At 40.8% G+C, this 18,193-nt stretch overlaps 1 protein-coding gene across 1 annotated transcript in view; it reads left to right on the top strand.

Annotated features, from left to right (window-relative positions):
* The first annotated feature begins 1,837 nt into the window (after window positions 1-1,837).
* Window positions 1,838-18,193, top strand: part of RAB8B (RAB8B, member RAS oncogene family) — a 28,296-nt gene continuing 11,940 nt past the window's right edge. The window contains exons 1-2 of the mRNA XM_075765060.1: window positions 1,838-2,103; window positions 17,282-17,342. Of these exons, the coding sequence (XP_075621175.1) occupies window positions 1,980-2,103; window positions 17,282-17,342 (185 nt within the window). The 5' untranslated portion in view covers window positions 1,838-1,979. The remainder of the gene's footprint in view (window positions 2,104-17,281; window positions 17,343-18,193) is intronic.

The raw sequence follows: 18,193 nt of genomic DNA, 5'->3' as shown, positions 1-18,193 counted from the left end.
GAACACCACCCAGCTGAGACCCTTAACAATGAAGATTTGGAATAATTAATAACTAGGAGCAGAAGAGATTTTGCTTTTTCAAGGTTCATAATGGCTGAAGGTATTTGTTTGGAGTGATTCCTCAGAATATTTTCACAAATATGGTAGTAGCCAGACATTAGGCTAGTTTAGCCCTATTTCACACCATCACATTGTAGGTTAATGTTATGGAGTGATTTTTCGTGTGCTTGGAATATGGAGGCTAACTGTGTATGACAGAGCTTTAATATTCAAAACTAATTTTGTTTGATTCTGTATAGAACTCAGCATATATATTTGCCAAATCAACAAAAAAAAAAAAAAAGGGGGTGAGAAAGGACCTTTTACAGTTGTAGGCTGGGTTATAACTAATAGATCTGGCTGCAGATGGGAGACACTTAGGAGCAGGTATCTCGGGATTGCTGCTAGGCAGTTCAATCACATTTGCACACCCCAATCCCATCTAGAGGGTGCTTGAAACATTTGCAGCTAAGGAGAAGTTCTTCACAGGGGCTGCACCTCACTCCTGCCTTACTCCAGGCGGAGGTTGAGCAGGATGCCCTGCAGGGTGATTAGCAGGAGCGGCGCCCTGGTCGGCGGGTGCCAGAGGGCTGGTCCTGCACGGAGGTGAGGGGAAGCCTGGAGGGAGCTGAAAAAGAAGCTGGTGGCTCAGGCCTTGCTGGATGACAGTCCCTTAATGAATGTTTTGGGGGAAATGGCTCTTTTTCCTTTGTCTTCCTAAGAGGGAAGCCAGAACTGTTGTAGTGATTTATAGCATGAGAGACTTCTGTTTATAGCTTGTCTAAAGGCTACAATTTTTAAATTAAATTAAAACAGTAGCTCTTTGCTGTCATTTTAAAGTGTTTCAGTAAGGCTATTTATTTTTATAGTGCCTTGTGACATCCTGTGGGGAACACAGCATAATGAATACATAATGAGGCTGCCTTATACCAAGAGATAGTTATCAGTGGGAAAAGATGGGGAAGGTACTTACTGAAGTGCTCTAGAATAGCCCCACCTTGTTCTGGAATACCCATGTTTTTAGTGCTACTTGAGACTGTGAAAATAATTTTTCTGTTGTGTGAACAATTTCTTCCTTGACACTCCCAAAGCAACAAGTAAGCATTTGCGGCCACGTATGCACTCACATTTCACCTGTGCTTATTGGTGATGTGCAGTACGATGCCATTATTTATTGTGTCACTTGAGCAGATAAGTACATGACTCCGTTTACAAATCCAGCGAGTTTCCAAAGAGAATTTAGCCCAGTCCCTTGTAGAATGAGGCCATCCGATTGCTCAGTGATAGCAATTCTCCAAGTGTCATTAAATTCAGGATGCGTGTGTGTGCAGAAAACTCATGCACCTGCTGCCATTTGAGCACCAAGAACGCAAGGTCTCAGACCTAACGGTTTGAGCGTTAACATAATTAGCGTCAGTGCACGTAGATTTTTAAAACTCAACCTCAAAGATTACATCTGTGTTCACATGGAAGTACACAGAGAACTGTCTGGCAGAGCGCTTGGCTCGGCAGGGCCCCGCGTTGCCTGCAGGGTCCTCTGGCACCGCAGGGAACGGGGAAGCAGACGCGCCGCTTCCGGGGCTGTCGCGCTAAGGGCTCCTAACTGGGCGGTACGCGGCGACTCCGAGATCATGGCCGGGCGGGCGGTGGCAGCACGTCCCGCCCCGCCCCGCCCCGCCCGTGTGCCGCTCGCCGAGGCGCCTCCAGCCGGCGGCAGGGGCGGAACTCCAGCACGGCCGCAGACTACATCTCCCGTCGGGCCCCGGGCGCTTCCGGCGCGTCGTGACGCCGGTGGTGCTGCCTCCCGTGAGTGGGCGCTGGGCGGGGCGGTGCTTCGCTCCCTGCCTGCCTCCCTTTCCCTCCCTCCCTCCTTCCTTCCCTTCCTTCCCTCCCGCAGTCGCCCCCTCCTGCTGCGGCGGCGAGCCCGAGGCCGAGGGAAGATGGCGAAGACCTACGACTATCTGTTCAAGCTGCTGCTGATCGGGGATTCGGGCGTGGGCAAGACCTGCCTGCTCTTCCGCTTCAGCGAGGACGCCTTCAACACCACCTTCATCTCCACCATCGGTGAGGGGCCGCGGCCGGTTCTGGCCGCCGCCGCTGCCATCCTGGGGGCGAGAGGGGTCCTGGCCGGGGCCCTCCCGCCGGCGGAGGAGCCGCCGGGCGGGAGGGAGGGATGAGGGGGCGCCGCCCGTCTCGCTGCCCGGGGCTGGGGCCGCGCTCGGCGGCCTGTGCGTGGCCGCTGTGCGGGAGTGGGTGGGAGCCCCGCGGCCGTTATGAGCCCCGTGGGGGAGGAAGCGCCGAGGCACCGCCGCCGTGCCCCGGCCGCCGCGGGGGGAGCGGGAGCCCAGCCCGCCCGCGCTCGGGAGCGCCGCTCCCGCCCTCCCCGTGGAGGCGGCGGGGGGTCCGGCGGGGGCCCCGGTGCGGGCAGGCCGCGCGGGGGAAGGGTTGGTCCCCGGTGCGGAGGACCGGAGGGAGGCTCGGCGGCGCGGCCTCTGCCGGGGACCCGCAGGGTGCGAGCTGGTCCGCCAGCGGCCCCGGCGACAGCAACAGTTGGCTCGGCCTCGGCTGCGCGCAGCCTTTGGGCCGCTCGCCTGTTGTTTCTGCTGGTAGTGGAAGTGATGTTTCTGTGGGGCTGCTAAGCGATGCCGGGTACAGGACTGGATCGGTGAGGAGTTCTGCGCAAAAACACGAACGTTGCACTGGTTGAGTTACAGGATGGTCTGTCAGTTTTTCTTGCTCCTTCATTATTGGTCGCTTCGTGTTTAGATGTAAATTTTCAGAAAGTGGAAGAGGGCTTGGACTGCTTAGGCTAGCTGTGGCTTGTGCTAAGCTGCATAGTGACAGTGACAAAACCGCTCTTGGCAGATAGTTTAACTCTCTCTTTTCAACTCTTCTAAACGTGTGTGCATGTTCATATCCATGCAGCTCACGTTTGTGAGGTTTGGAGTAGTTCGGTTCAAGCCTGTTAGTTGACTAGAGTTAGAAGCTCCTTAGTGATGAGATAGAGGACCCTCCTTGACGAAAGTTGTTTGGTTATAAATTTGGTGGTTTAAAGGGGTTTCTAGAGCTCAGCTAGCCTCTTATAATGAGCTATGATATATCAAACCAGACTGCTGTGGCTTATATTTTGGTAAGATTTTTTTTTTTAGTCGTAAAATACTTTCTACTGAACTAAATATAAGCAAAATTTTGCAAGTTCTTCCTTGAGATATTGCTGAATTGAAATCTCAGTCTGACAAGGCTAGATGTTTAGTGCTTAGGCTAGTGTTTAGGAGAACAGAACTAATGTTGGCCTTGAAAAATAATGCTAAGAGAATGAGTAGACTATTGGAATAAATTGGATTTAAAGATGAAGTGAAATAATGTGTGAGTTGTTTGATGTTACCCAAATGCTGTATCCTCTTCAGACATTTTATTGTGCTGAACTTGGTGCACAGGGAAGAAACAAATTTTTCTTTAGGCAGATGCGATTGACTAAATGAGGTATGGTTGACATTTCTAATGCTTTAAGAACAGATTTTTCTGCATTTAAAAAAAAAAAATTTCTGAAGAATTAAAACGCATGTTCCTTTTCTCTCTGAAACCATTTTCAAAATGCTGTATCAGTAACACCTGCTAATCAAGGCCTGAGTGGCATTTTACCTACAAAGGTATTTTGCTGTATTTGTGGTAGAATAAAAGGCTTAATAAACATGAATAAATGCTGTGTAGTTTAAAAAAAAAAGTGCCTACATTGGTGCTGTGTGAAATGGCTCTTCATACTTTTAAAGAGATAGCTAACATAAATGGGTGCATCTGTTTTCTTGATGTTTCTTGAACTGCTTAGCCCCTTTGATATATCTTTTTCTCACTGATTCACTTTGGAGTCTTGAGGATTGTGAATGTGATGCTGGTTTTCTTACTGTATTCAGTAAATACAGAATTTGCTGCCTTCCCTTATATTTGCTTTCACAAGGGTCTTATTTTCAACACTATTCAACTTAAAGAAGCTTACTAATAATTGAGGCGTACTTTTAATTCCATAGGTAGTATTTGTGATTTCACAATTACATTTTCCTTCTTAAAATTTGTTTTTTCCAGTCCTTTTTATTTTTTAGCAAAGGACCTACAAACAGGAAAGTTGACAATGCAGGAAATAGTGAAACTGTTCATAAAGTGCTGACGTATGCTTAAATAAAAATACTTGAGGGTTGGTTTTTTTGTTGATTTTTATTTTCAGTCGTCCTCGTGTATTGCTTGTATTACTTTTAGGTCAATCACGTAGATCTGATCTGTTTGTTCTTGAAGACACACGCTTCTGCGCGCACGCGCTCTCTCTCTCTCTCTGTGAGTGCATGCTGGCTGCTCAATACAAGTCCGTTTTACAATCGTGACTAATACATCTATCTGATGAGTTTAGGAGCATTTCACTCTTAACAATTCTGATTATTTTTTTCCTTGACGGATAAAGCATAGCCAATCATGATGTGGAGGGAGATGCAGGGATGCTATGCTTTTCCCAAACAGGCCCCCCCGGTCAGTTGAAGTTTTAAGGTCTCCAGATTAGCATTCCTAATTGAGTATACTGAGTCTTCCTGAAGTATTAGCTGCCAGGCTGGGTTTTTTTTGTATGTTCTCCAAAAAGTGGATTCTGCAATATGATGGTACTTATTGTTACGACGTGTGTTCAATTCGCAATGGTTTTAGTTAGCACGCCCAATATTATGTGCCCTTAGTGGTGCCGTAGTTCTCTTCCTCTGGTCTATCTCTCTGCTAACAAGATCAGAGTTGATTTAACTGTAGAAGTCTCAGAAGGCATATGCTTGAGATTTGTTGACATCAAATTTTGTTGTTTAATCTTATGTATGTAAATGCTATTTGTGAGTGAGGTGAGTCATTTGGAGGTTTTTCCTACTTGCATGAGGTTAAACTTTTAAGTGTTTCAACTTTTTTTCTTAGATTCTACATCCCAATATTAAAGCAAACTTTGCCGTGATGAAAGGGCCCACATTGTGTCTTAGCACCAAATATCTTTCTCATAATTTCCCCCTCCTGTTGTTTACTTGAATTGTGGTTAAACCACAACACTTCAGTTACCAGAGCAATGGAAACACTTTCCAAAAGGAAAAAAAGGAAGGTAGGAGGGGGATATGGATATATTATTTTATTATAGAATATTTGTTTTACTTAGCCTCAATGTTCATATTGTAGAAATGAGTCGATAATGAATTGTAGTTATTTTGACATCTTGCATGATATACTTGTGTTGTACTTTGAAGATTCCCCTCTTCTGCTGTCACGTAAGACATGCCTCCAAGGCTCCATCCTGGTAGATTGCTTGGAGATTTGCAAATGGCCCCTTGACTTTTCTCCTCAAGACTTTGCTCTTGCTATAATTGATGGCTGTACTGATTCAGGCAGTAAGCTCTTCCAGCCTGGTGTCCTGTGGCCAGCGGTTGCATAAGAAGTAGGATAAAAGTGCAGTGAATGTATATCTGTATTTTATCAGACTTTTTTTTTATCCTTTTTTTGGGTAACTCTTGGCACAAGAGTCTTTCTGTCTTTGTTATGACTACCTGGCATAACTAATACCTTCAACTAACCTTGCTTCCCCTTATGAGAAGTGAGCCTGCAATCTTTCTCCCAGACGATCTTTTTGGTTATTCTAAGTGATGTGTTTTCAATCTGTGAAAACACAGATTGGCCTTCAGCAACTTGAAATTTTTTATTTAGGACTCTGTTTGGAAAATTTCAAAAAGGATTGACAAGTCGTGATACTGCTCTGGTTCCTAGGGAGGATCAGCTTTTCACTGTGAACATGGGATAAAACTTTTTTACAACCAGAATGTGTTATGTAAGGTTATGTTCTTGTTTCCTGAGTGGAAACTTCTGCTTTTGCACAGATCTACATGGAAAGTAAAATGTGATTGAGTCAGCTCATATTCACACTTCAACAGCTCCTAAAGCAAAACTTACCTTGGAGTATCTCATGTGCATTTTGCTAGTAGTTTCAGTGTAGTGTACAAGAATAAGAAGCATTAATTTAGCAGCAGTCTCTAAGTATCTTAACTTGCTGTTCAAGTAGTGCTGTCCGGTAAAACTGGATTTGTTTTATCATTCCAAATAATAAGGTTTATTCTTTGCATTCCTTTCAACTTTTTGTTTAAATGAGTTTCTAAGAGAGTAAAGTCATATCTATTAGCTGATAGCATTTCTGACATAGTTCAAAGGCTTGCTGACTCTGAAACAAAATTTGTCATATTTATTTTTTTTAATCCAAGATGATCTCAGCATTTGGCAGGAAGTTGCCCACACAAGATAGTACTGTATCTGAGAGTTGAAACAATTTGTTGATTTTACAGAAGTAACTTTTCCTTAGCCTACATCTTGCAAAATAGGACAGTACTCCAGCAATCAAGCACGTGTATGCTGACCTTTGAACACTTTGATGAAAATCCTTTAACAAGCAAAATTATCAACTTCCCTTTTGCAGTGAAATTTCCATGTCTGTGATGTGTAATGGAAATCATTTTAGTGTACTCAAGTCAAATTATGCCTCACTGAATATTTCTACTCTTCTTCCCCACGCTTACTTGTATGACCGACAAAAGATTGGTTGTTGGTTTGTTGGGTTTTTTCCACCCTCCCATTAAGCGTCAGCATTCCTTATTCTCATTTAATCACTTTCTTTTGGGCTTCTCCAGTGGTAGGAGCTGCAGAAGAAAACACACATCAGTAATAGATGAGCAGAGGGAGGTAAGAGTCAGGAAGGTGTTGTCAGTAGTACTTTATTAATGGTCATTATAATAAATTATTTGTAAATAAGACTTTGAAGTGACTGAGACTAGTTTAAGTATCTCGGGTGGCACCATTATTCATATCTACAGAATGGAAGTGCATGCTCAAGGTTTGTGGGATCTGGGACTTGGATATCTCTTCAGTACAGCCTGAGAAGGAGGTCAAGGGTTTACATGGGAACAGGGGCAGACAGCATTATGGAGGTAAATACGAAACTGGAAGAATGATTCCGTTTTCAAGGTACGTGATGGGTGGTCAGCAAGAGGTTCTCCTAGTGTTGAACAGAAAGCATTGTAGTTGGCGACATCATAGATTAAAAGCATTAAAATTTGTGTCTCTTCTGACCTTAAATTTGATACTGACACCTAGCTGGTAACAAAACACATCTTAGACTTTGATTTTTCAGTTGCTGATGAGATTGCGTTACCCTACGATATTCTGCCACAGGCCAACAATGTAAGTGAAATTGTTTGGCTCTTATTAAAAATGCTGTTGCGGCTTTCTTGCTGCATGCTACTCTGAAACGGCGTGACAGATGTCTTAACTGTTTTATGCCTATTCCAAATTGGCAGATGGAGGTCTGTCTTGCTTATGTGTTATCTGGTTATTGGAGTGACAGGAGGGCAGCTTAGAGCTGCTTTTGTGACTTGGTTTGAATGCCAAGTTAAGAACGCAGACTAATGTTGAATGAATGTGGGAACAAATGTATGGGTTGATTGTCTTCAATACCTCTCTCAAAGACTCTATCATGTAGCTTTTGTTTGGGAATTTTTAATTTACTTTTTTGGAGTCCTTCCGCAATAGGGTGTCATTTTAGTAGAGATACATCTTGAACTGACTTATTTCAGAATTTAACTGAAATTCATAACAGGTGATGAAGAATACACACAGTATTTATAGTGATGCTTTATTTCATGCTTTGTGATTAAAAATTAGGTGTTTGTAATTCAAAGGATATTATATTGCTTTTTATCTTTAATCAGATGTTATAGTAGCTTAAGTGTGTGGTCCATCAAGCTGACTGTAGATATATAAAATAGATTTGATCATTTTCTAATGTGAATGAGCTATGAATAATAGTAACTTCAACGGAGTTGCGCTGTGTAAGACTCCTGTACAAGCAGAGTTGATGTTTCAACTCAAAACTTAAGTCTGCAACTTCCTGTCGCAACAGGGATTGCAGTGGGATGTAGTTTAGTGCCTCTTAAAGCATTTTTGACCAATAATTGCATGTAATATCAGTTTAATCTTGTGGTTTATAGTAAGCTTTCCTCTTAAATGTAAGATATGACACTTCTGATTAGATTGTGCTTAGTCTTAAAGGCAACTAAAGTACCGCATGTTTCAGAAGACTTCCCTTCTGCTAGGGAGAACAAACAGTTGACCAAGTTTAAGATGAACTGTATTAGTTTTGCTGCTGCTTTGCAGACTCTACTGCTTTGGCCACCAGACTAAAAATCTGGTGCAGAATGTCAGTGGCATTCTCTTACATGTGTGGCGCCATCTAAGACCGCGTAAAGCAGACTGGTCACTCATAGGAGCCTGGCACCAAATCTGGAACTCGGGAAGCACAGGTTGAGTTTAAGACAGTGGGCAAAGCTAAAGTGGCTGCCAGCCAGGGAACACATACACTGTACCCCGCCGCTACCCACCCCCCCCCCCCCCCCCATCCTTTCTTTCATCTGCCAGAGAGAAATAGCTTTTCTTTACTGAAACAAAATATCTTGCCTGTATGGTGTGATGGGATTAAAAATGAAGTAAGGTATCTGTGTCAACCCAAGCATGGAAGGAAGGAGGAGGATACAGTATGTCAGAGTAACTACTGGCTGGGCAAACTTATCTGGCTTAGCAGAAGTGACTAGAGAGGAGTATTTAGAATATGCAATGATGGAAAAGGAGATGAAGTAGCCATTAAAAGAAACTTGCATAATCTAGGAAAAGAAAATGGTTATGTGCCAGAAAGACAAGTATGGCCTCTGTTAATGTTATGTGGGTTTGTCTGTTAATTTATGTAGTAAGAGTCTTTCAAAAAAGGCCTATTTTGTCATTCACTTAAGAAGTTAAACAAAGCAAGTCGTTCTTCCCTCGTGTCCTTTGCTTCCCATACAAAAAAACACCCCACATACTTACCCCCATGTAAACACATGGGTTTAAAAAAAGCTTCCAATAAAAACGATGTTCCCAAAGTCTGTTGAAAGTGCCATCTTTAAAAATAACTTCACTAACTTTAAACCTTCTGCTTTGACTTTTGTCCTATTTTGTACCTATTAAATGATGTTTTTGATAAGGAGTAATTACGTCATGTCAAATTAAGCACTGGGCTTCTGAAAGAATAATCAAATATTTGTATTTCTAAGCCACCTTCTAAATGGCAAAATCTGGTGTTCTTACCCATTAAAACATGGAGCAAAGTTGTTGGGTTTTTTTTTCTTGTGCAGTAGAAAGCCACATGCTGCACATCCCAGCAAACTGAGGGAAAGAAGAGTAGATGATAGATGCACCAGTCTCCCATTGCTGCATTACAGGTTACGTGAGTATGGGGCTGGGTCCTTGGGAGATCACTGCAGCCGTTTCTGTTCCATGTTTAGCCATAGTTGGAGTGTGAAAGCAATTCCTGTGCTAGCATGGAGCTGCAGCTAGTCGGGTGGTATCCTGGTATAGGATCCATACTGGAGCTGCTTGCAAGCTACTCATGGACCACCTTTTGGTCTGTATAAACTAGGGCTTTAATTCAACCATTAGTGCAACAGGGTCTGTGGTCTGCTACTCAGAGGAGAAGAGCTGTGACTGTGTGCCTGTTCTCTATGTTATGCCATCAGTTGTCATTAGAGATGATGGTAAACTGAATTACGGAACTCACCCAGATGTAAAGAACTTGATCAAAAGAGAAAGGGATTTGGTTGTGACTCTTTAGTGGCTGCACCTACCCTAGTTTCAGCTAGCTGTGAAACGGCAGACTCGACTCAAGTTTGTTGGCTGATTTTAATGTGTGCTGCTCTTCCCTTGCACACTGGTTTGAAAGGAATATGTTCTCAAAGTAGCTAAGTTAGTGCGTTCCTCTTAGAGACGAGTCACTCTATAAATAATCCTTAAAATAAACAAACTCTTCTGTCTGTACCAGTAGTGCAATTTTAATGTATTTCAAAATTATTTTAGATCAAACTGAGTTACCACCAAGTGTAGCTTATTTTACATTCAAAATGGAATGAGACGTAGGCATAGGTTATTTTCTGTGCGCTTTCATAGAGCTGTAGTACTTGGGTCGTAAACTCTAAAAGACATTCTGCAGGGAGCCAGCCCTTTCAAAGTTGGGCTGTTGAGACAGTGGGTATTTTGACTCATATCAAGCAGTAATAAGTTTCTACTATTGTGTTGTTTTGTAGTCTTTAAATTTAGATCGCATATTTTTGGTGTTTAAAATCATGCCGTTCAAAGGCTGTTCAAAGCAATCTGTAAATTCTGAATTCAAAGTGATGAAAAGAGAATTTCACTTTGCAGGATCTTCTAGTGTTCACACTGAAGCACTGCAGTGCAGAACCCGTAGGAGCACTGTTATGAACAAGTGACTGAAGAGCACTGGAAAAATCTTAGTATGATAATCAGATTACACTATAGGTTATTGAGCAGTTAGAAACCTGAATGTTTCAAAGTGTAGGTTGGTCTACTTCTGATGATTATAAGTTGTGTTCTGAATCCCTTGTTCTCTTTTAAATAGAAGGTAGTTTATCTTAAGGAAGCTTAGAGTGGTAGCTGTACTGTAGGTAAGGAGGCAGCAGTTTGCTTGGCATTATGAGCATTTATCTGATCTTGGTAATAAGTTTCAAGGTCTTATGAGCAGGAGACTGCCTTTTGTTGTATGTACGTGACACCCTGCATTCTTTATTGCCTTGCCTACTTTAGCCATTTGTATATGTTTATTTTGCCACTGTAATGTGTTTAAGAACCTTACTGTATGAATATCTTTCAAGGTGCAAGACGGTGCTCTATCATTAGATAGGATGTCAGTGTTAGATTCTTTATATGGGTGAATAGTAAGGTGAAGAAAGGCCAGTTAACCTGAAGGAGCTTATTCAGCCCACTCTGAATTTAGCAGTGTTTTGTGGATTCTTATGGGCTGTCCAGAAGGAATAAATACAGCTTTGTCCCTTTAAGTTGTGAAAGGATGAATAAAACTGGTTGTACTTCTGTATAATTCTAAAATAAATTTATCTTACAACTTTGAAAAAATGTTGACCTTTACCCTGCTGTGTTGTTTCATGTTAATCTGCTGTATCTTTTGAATGGTTGCAATGAAAGACTACTGCATCTTTAATTTATGCAGTGATACAAGACATTGCTGAGATCATCTGAAAATGCCTTGCAGATGTTACTAGGGACTAAAGCCAAACGTTCAAGTTGAAAATTATTAGACTTTGTTCTTTTGCATGAGGCTGTATGACACGCTGCTGTGTTGCAAGTGTTCCCCACCCTGCCTTTTACACTGATCTTGTTTCCTACTTGGTCATTTCTTATGTTTACTGAAATCCTTCAAGAAAGATCTAATATAAAAGCAAATTTCTGAGGCTTCTTTTATCTACCTTTATAGATTGAGACAGTATACTGATGTAGCGCAAGGAAATACTCCCCTAAATCCCATTTAAAACAATAGTTACGTATTTAATCCAAACCCTGGGATACCTAGTGCTGAGAACAAACAAACAAAAGTAATCCCTGGGTAAGCTTGTGGGGAAAATCTATGGGAACAAATTCATGTCCTTCATCTGTTGGATGCATATGGAAAAAACTGAGTTTCTAGGGGAATGTTCTATATGTCTGGGCTTGGAATCTGTGTGGAAGACGTTGAAACTCTTCAGCTGTGTTCACAGGTGTCCACAAAGCTCATGTATGTGATCAGCGCTGATATCTGCATCCTTTGGAGAATCAGCAGAACAATACCAGCTGTTACAGTGATGCTATAGAAGTACTACTGCTTGCTAGTTCTGATGTTCATCTACGCAACTTAGACGCTTGCTCTTCAAAAGAAGCAAAGCCTATAGGGAGAAGTGTTTTCCAAGTAATTCTCACCCAGAATTCAACAATCTGAAGGTGGAGCATATTGATTTTCAGTCATGTGCCTCTCTCCGCTTTTTTGTTTTCAAGGCAGATTACAAATCTGCTTGCTCATTTCTAAGTTGTTTTTAATTCAGCCTTAACTCTGAGTGAGGAAAGTGTTTTCATTTCCTTCTGTATATCTTGAAGACTCTTGCGTGTTGTGTCTTGGAGTAAAGAAGTTGCAAAATTTTCTCCCTCTCCATCTCTGCCCATGGAAAAAAAAAAATCACCCCCCCCCCATATAAGCACAATAGGATAAGAAGGACCAATGCTGCAAACTTGGGGCAAGCCTAGCTTGAAAGTTGATGCATAGGTTCCGGTTGTTCTGATCCTATATTGCTCAAAAGGGTAATGAGACTTTGTACCTTTGACTCCTTTCCCTGTCTTGTAATGAATTCCTTTTTATTGTGATCTATGTCCAATGGTGATAAGTGCCACAAAGTTTCTGTTTATCAAGAGATAGATCCTATTGGAGAAATCTTTTATTGGGAAAAGTCTTTTATTTCCATTTAGTTTTACTTCTTCCATTCTTACTTCAAAAGAGTAAGGTAAGATTTAAATAAGTAGGAAGATAACCTCTTGAAGAGAGTGGGGGCTTTATTATGTGCAGGTCATGCAAAACAGATCTCTTAATTTGATAAACAAGATCTGATACTATGGTGCATCTTTTATGTTCTTTGATAGATGGGTCTAAAATGAGACTTTTTCTAACAAGCAAATCAAGTATTAATTTTTTCACAGCTTCTTTGCTAACTTAGCAATTTTTACTCTTTTTAAATTCCCTTGGCTTGTACATTTAAAAAAAACAAACCACAACCAGACAAAACCCAACTAAGCCATTTAAAATGCTAGTATGCTAGTACATGGAGTACTAATTTTTTTAATAAAATATTGCTTTGCCTGAGATGGAGAAATACTCTACTGTGGTAAATATACGGGCTAGTACACTATCAGAGATTTACCTTTATTTGCATCCTGAAAGGACTTGATTTCCTGCATGATTCCTTGCTACTGCTGTACCAGAAAAATGTTATTAAATACACCGACTCTGTGAATTTAATGAAATGGGAAACCTATTACATCAACTTGAGTTAAAATCAACAGGAGTTGTTAACTGATCATACAGCTTTTTCACAGGTAAGGTCCAGCTGCTGCAAGCTAATGATGAGCCACATGAAGAATTAACTTAAAATACTGGTTAACTGTGTAATACAGGTAAATACTAAGAATTCGAGTATTTGCTTGCCAGTGGCTATTAAGTGGTTTGTTGGGGTTTTGTTGTTGTTTTTTGTTTTTGTGGTTTTTTTACATTAATTTGTATGTGTTTCTTTTCTGTCTGTCTTTCACTACTTGTATTATTCGAGAACATGGCCATTTCGGTACCTTCTTGCGAAGCAGACTGAAGACCAGAGAAACCTTTAATTTACCTTCAGGAAGTATTTGCTGGTACTGTTGGATGCTGGTACTGTTGTAACAGTTTACTTGCTCCAGCCAGAATACTTTGGTTTGGTTTCTTTGTGCTGTAGCACTTTCTGCAGCAGAAATTTTATTTAAAAGAAGAAACAAGACAATCTGTACAGTGATACTGTGTAAGGAAAAGTTGTAGTGGAGACCTAGCTGAAACTGATTCTGTAGCACTGAGAACCCTGAGCTCTGACTGCAGGGTTAAAATCACGGATGGGGGGAGAACAAAAGACTAACAGTGATGCCTTGAGCGTAAGCTACTGTTCTGAAAGCTAAAGTAGCAAAATGAACTGTTTTGGCAACTCGGCTTATGTTCCTGTAAGAATTGTGTCAGACTAGTTTTGTTAAGGTTCATAAAGGTACTAAAACTGGAAAAGGAACCTCTCAATGCGTACTGCGGGGCAGTCCTGTATATGTAGTATTGTAATGCAGCTCTTTGGAACGTTTCCCAATGTCTCTTTAAAATGACTGCGTTACAGCTTAATTATGGGTAAAATCCGCCTAGGTTGGCTGGAATAAGGAGGCATGTGTAACTAGGGAGCGGAGTGGTGGAAGAAGTAGAAGAGCTTTCAGTATGAGAGATAAACATGACTTCTTGGCTTAAACCAAAATAGGCCTAGGTGAAGCCAGTCTCCCTGGCCTCTGATGTTTGGCTGCATGATGTTGGACAGTGGCATACCCTAGATGATGAATTTTGTTAGCTTTGCGTAGTGATACAAGGTAAATACGGCAGCATGCAGCTCTCATGGTTTTTTGTGTAAGTCTGTGTGTGGTACTTTGTGTGGCACTGGCTTTTTCTTAGTGTGCAGATTTCTCTGTGCAGCTTCCAACAAAACTCTGTCAAAGAATACACTATGAGAAAAAATGCCCTCAGTAAAATGGGGAGAGAGGATGCATCCGTGGCCTATAGTTAGCAAGGATCTGAAAAGGATTTTGAAGAACAATAAACCCTCAGCTGCTCTGACCCCATGCCACAAGGGAAATGCGATTACAGTCCTAACCAATGCACAGTTCAGGTCTCAACTTGGACTTCATCCTTGCAGACTGCAAGTTTGTGATTCCTGCAACAGATGCTTTTGTATCCATATCTCATATGTACTGACTTGTACATATGAGATGTGTGTCAGACTTTTGTGTGGCCACTCTGCTTTAGCAGTTACAATAATTCTCCTGTTAGCCTTTGCATTCTAAGCATTAATCTGGATCTGTGTTTTCTAAAAGCTTGTAAAACTTAACTTCAGGTGGACATCCAAATGTTTCTGGGCTTTTTCTCCCTACTGGAGAGAACAGCATTGCATATTGCATTTTAAGACTGAAAGCTGTGTGATCCTTTTGCAGTCAAACTTTCTGATTTGCGAGTGGCTCTTCTTTATTTTACCCGAGTATCTTTTCAAACTGTTGTATCTGAGTGTGTGACTGTGCACAGTAAGAATATATTGATAAATGAAACTTTCTGTCAATAATTACTTTTGAAATGCGAGAGTCATTGGAGTGTTTTACATGGCGTAATTTAAATTTAACTGTAACCAAAACGTTGCCTGTACTTAGCCATGCGAGTGTACTCGGCAGGAAGTGGTAGCACATGTCACCAGGCCTGCTCTACGAATGTTTGCAGCTCACCACTTCCTGTTACTGGAGTGAAAGAACAAAAGAAACACCAGTTTCTAGTTCATTTTAGCCTCTAAAAAGTTGCATTTATTAAACAACTTAGTATCATAACAGAGTTATTTATGACCTTCCCCTCTATAGTCTTCTTTCAGCTTTGAAATTTGTCTTTATTTGAGAGTTTTGGTGAAGTTCCTACTAGGAATTCCAAGAAGATACTTTTTGTGGAGATCCTGAGTTTTTAGAAGTGATCAAAGGAATGGTTGTATAAATCATTTTGGTACTGTGAGGGAAATGGCTAACCACAAGAAACCAGTCTGTCTGAGGCATGGATTGGTGCTGATAGATATCTAACTGCAGCGTAAGCTTGCTTTCTCAGAAAACCATCCCTACAGGAGTCTTTCGCTCTTGGTGCTGATGTGTCTTAGCTTCAGTAGTTGACAGTACATACAGAACTGTCTTTAAACCACAGTCGTCTCTGAACTGAGTTTTCCCAATAGTTGTTATACTTAATTCTAACACTTCAGGCCTAGACACAAAGGAGCTTTTAAAACTGATGCAATTTGCTGTTGTCCATGATGCAATACCCTTTCCAGAAAGATCTGTATTTGTGCTTTATAACTGTTGAGGCCAAAAGAAAATCTATTCAGAGCAAAGGTCGTTTGTGTTCAGGCCTGAATACAATTACCTGTGCTTTTGGCAGGTGTTGCATCTAGTTAGGAAAAAAATCTTTACAACAGGGGAGACACAAAATACCTATCAAATTTAAAATGCAACACTTGCCAAACTTCTGTTACATATGATAAGGAGTTTTTTTTAAGTACACATCACTTGTACATCATTTTTTTGAAGAATGCGAATTAGTGAAGGTAACGCTTTGCCTGTAAATTGGCTAGTGAATCTGGGGAAATTGCAATTGTAGCAGTAGCGATAGCATTTTAAATTAATGCAATTAATTTCATATGCTGTTAAAAGTGTTGATGTGATATTTCTGCTCATAATTTGTATTCTAACTAATGGGCTAAACTATGTTTCCATAGCACATCAAGATTAAGTGGCTGAAACTTGGTATTTTTGGTATATTAAAATATTAATATCACATGTGAGAAGAAAGTCAAATAGTTAATGAATGTCCATATTTAATATTCAAATGCTACTGTAGTATATTAAAAAATCCTGTAGCTTTCTGTTTAAGTGATAGATGAATTCTTAAAGCTAGAAACAGCATTATCCCAATTAAGATACTCTTGATAATTGTCACTTAAATTACATCTGAGGAAAGAAGAAATTAAATAAATAACAATAACCCCCCCAGTGTTTTACGAACTATGACTAAGTATCAAGTAACTGTTTAAGATTAGTGAAGAAAAAATGGGCTGTTAGTTTCAAAACAGATTAATTGGGGGCTACATGAGGGTGGCCCTTCTGGGATTCAAAAATCTGGCAGTCACATAGTGGGACTTGAGCAGTCTCAATTTGAGCTACGTTATAGTATAGGTTTAGAGATGCCAAAATAGTCCAGGGTAAAGGCTAATCTGTTTGGGAATCTTGGCGTTGATTCATAGGTACATTTGATCCCTCTAAACCTTAAGGGACATCATTAAACACTTCTGAATTGATTTTTTTTTTTTCCCTCCCACCCATGGCTTAAAATCTGTTTTCAAAATCAACCTCAGAACTGATGGGTACCATGTGGAAATGTAAGGGGAACAAGGGAGAGAAGTGTTTTCTTGATACCTTTTGGAGCTTCCTCGACAACCTAAGTTACTCCTACACTGGTGTTCTTGCAAAAGTCCCATGCATGGTCTACTTCAGCCACCTTTTTATCTCCTGTGATGCTTTACCATTTACTGTGATGTCTGATTAGATTGCATTAAATATCAGTTTTGAAAAGTAACTAAAGAGTCATAGTATGTATTTTTCCTCAGAGCCAGCGGAGGTTCTAGGGAATTTACTTGAACTGCAGCGGCTAGTCAAAAGTTGAGGAAAAATGTACGTTCCAACTAATGACCTTATTGGTGTAAAATGGAAGGATTTTGAGATTAAATCTGTCTCTCATAATCTTGGCTAACTCTAGTAGTGAGTCTAAGTTTGGTCTATTTTCATTGTTTAGAATAATTTATCCTTGACATGTTGGATGTGGCTGAAAACCTTTGAGCATCCCCAGCACTTCCTAGTGTTTGGAAGAAATGACGGGTTCAGAATAATTCTTTTGCCTAAGTTTTCTCTTAGCAGATTGTCAAAAGGAAACTGAACACTTCCTTTTAATTTATTGTAAAACTTAGAGTATCTCTTTCTCTGGCAGGAATCGACTTTAAGATCAGAACAATAGAATTAGATGGAAAGAAAATCAAGCTACAAATATGGTAAGTATTCCAAACTAATTTAAGTTTTCAGTGAGTATTGAATTAATCCTTGAGCAGGAATAATTCATAGCTTTCGAGCCTGGATGTACTGGAAGTTTCATACCTCTTACTCATTGACTATCCATAAAGTTTAAGCTTTCTTCTAGCATGCTCTTGGAGTGGTTCTGCTTCAGTAGCACAGGAAATAGCCTGTTCACATGCGAACGTTACAGCAACTTCCTATTTTATCAAAAGCTGCCCTCTTAAATGCGCTTTCAGCTATTCCCTGTGGAAGAGAAGTATTAACTCCATAGCTGTAAACTAGAATATGCGACCTCATCAAATGTAATCTCCTCTGATAGTTTGATACCTAGTTGTACTCACAGAGGCACGGGTGAGTGATAATGCTCCCGTTCCTTGTATGGTAGGTTAGTAGAGACTGAGCCTCCTGACAGCAGCAGATGAATATATTTGGAGCGGCATTATTACACATGCGAATCTCTTCAAATGTTCCTAGTGAAGGTAGAGCTCTTGCTGATTTCTCAAGTTCTAGAAAAGATAGTTGTGATGCTTGCATGCGAGCCAGAGTTCTTGTGACTAAGGAAGTGAAGCGCCAGAAGCGGTTGGTACAAATTTTCTGTCTGTAATATGAGTCAAAAAGCTGTGTTTTGTCATGCCTTTGGGGTTCAGCTCCCCCTAGGTGTGACTAGTAGCCATACGCTTTGATCCTCTTGTTCACTCAGAGACATACTGCTTTGAAGTCATCTAGGATAAAATATCAGCACACAAAGGTATAGTGGCTGATTTTAATACCTAACTGTATGTGAAAAGGCACTTTTCTAAAATATTTTACTGCTGCATGTTTTAATTTT

The sequence above is a fragment of the Balearica regulorum genome, chromosome 12 (assembly GCF_011004875.1).
Source record: "Balearica regulorum gibbericeps isolate bBalReg1 chromosome 12, bBalReg1.pri, whole genome shotgun sequence".
Lineage (NCBI taxonomy): Eukaryota > Metazoa > Chordata > Aves > Gruiformes > Gruidae > Balearica > Balearica regulorum.
The sequence above is the reverse complement of the archived record's forward strand: the minus strand, read 5'-3'. Positions and strand labels throughout refer to the sequence as shown.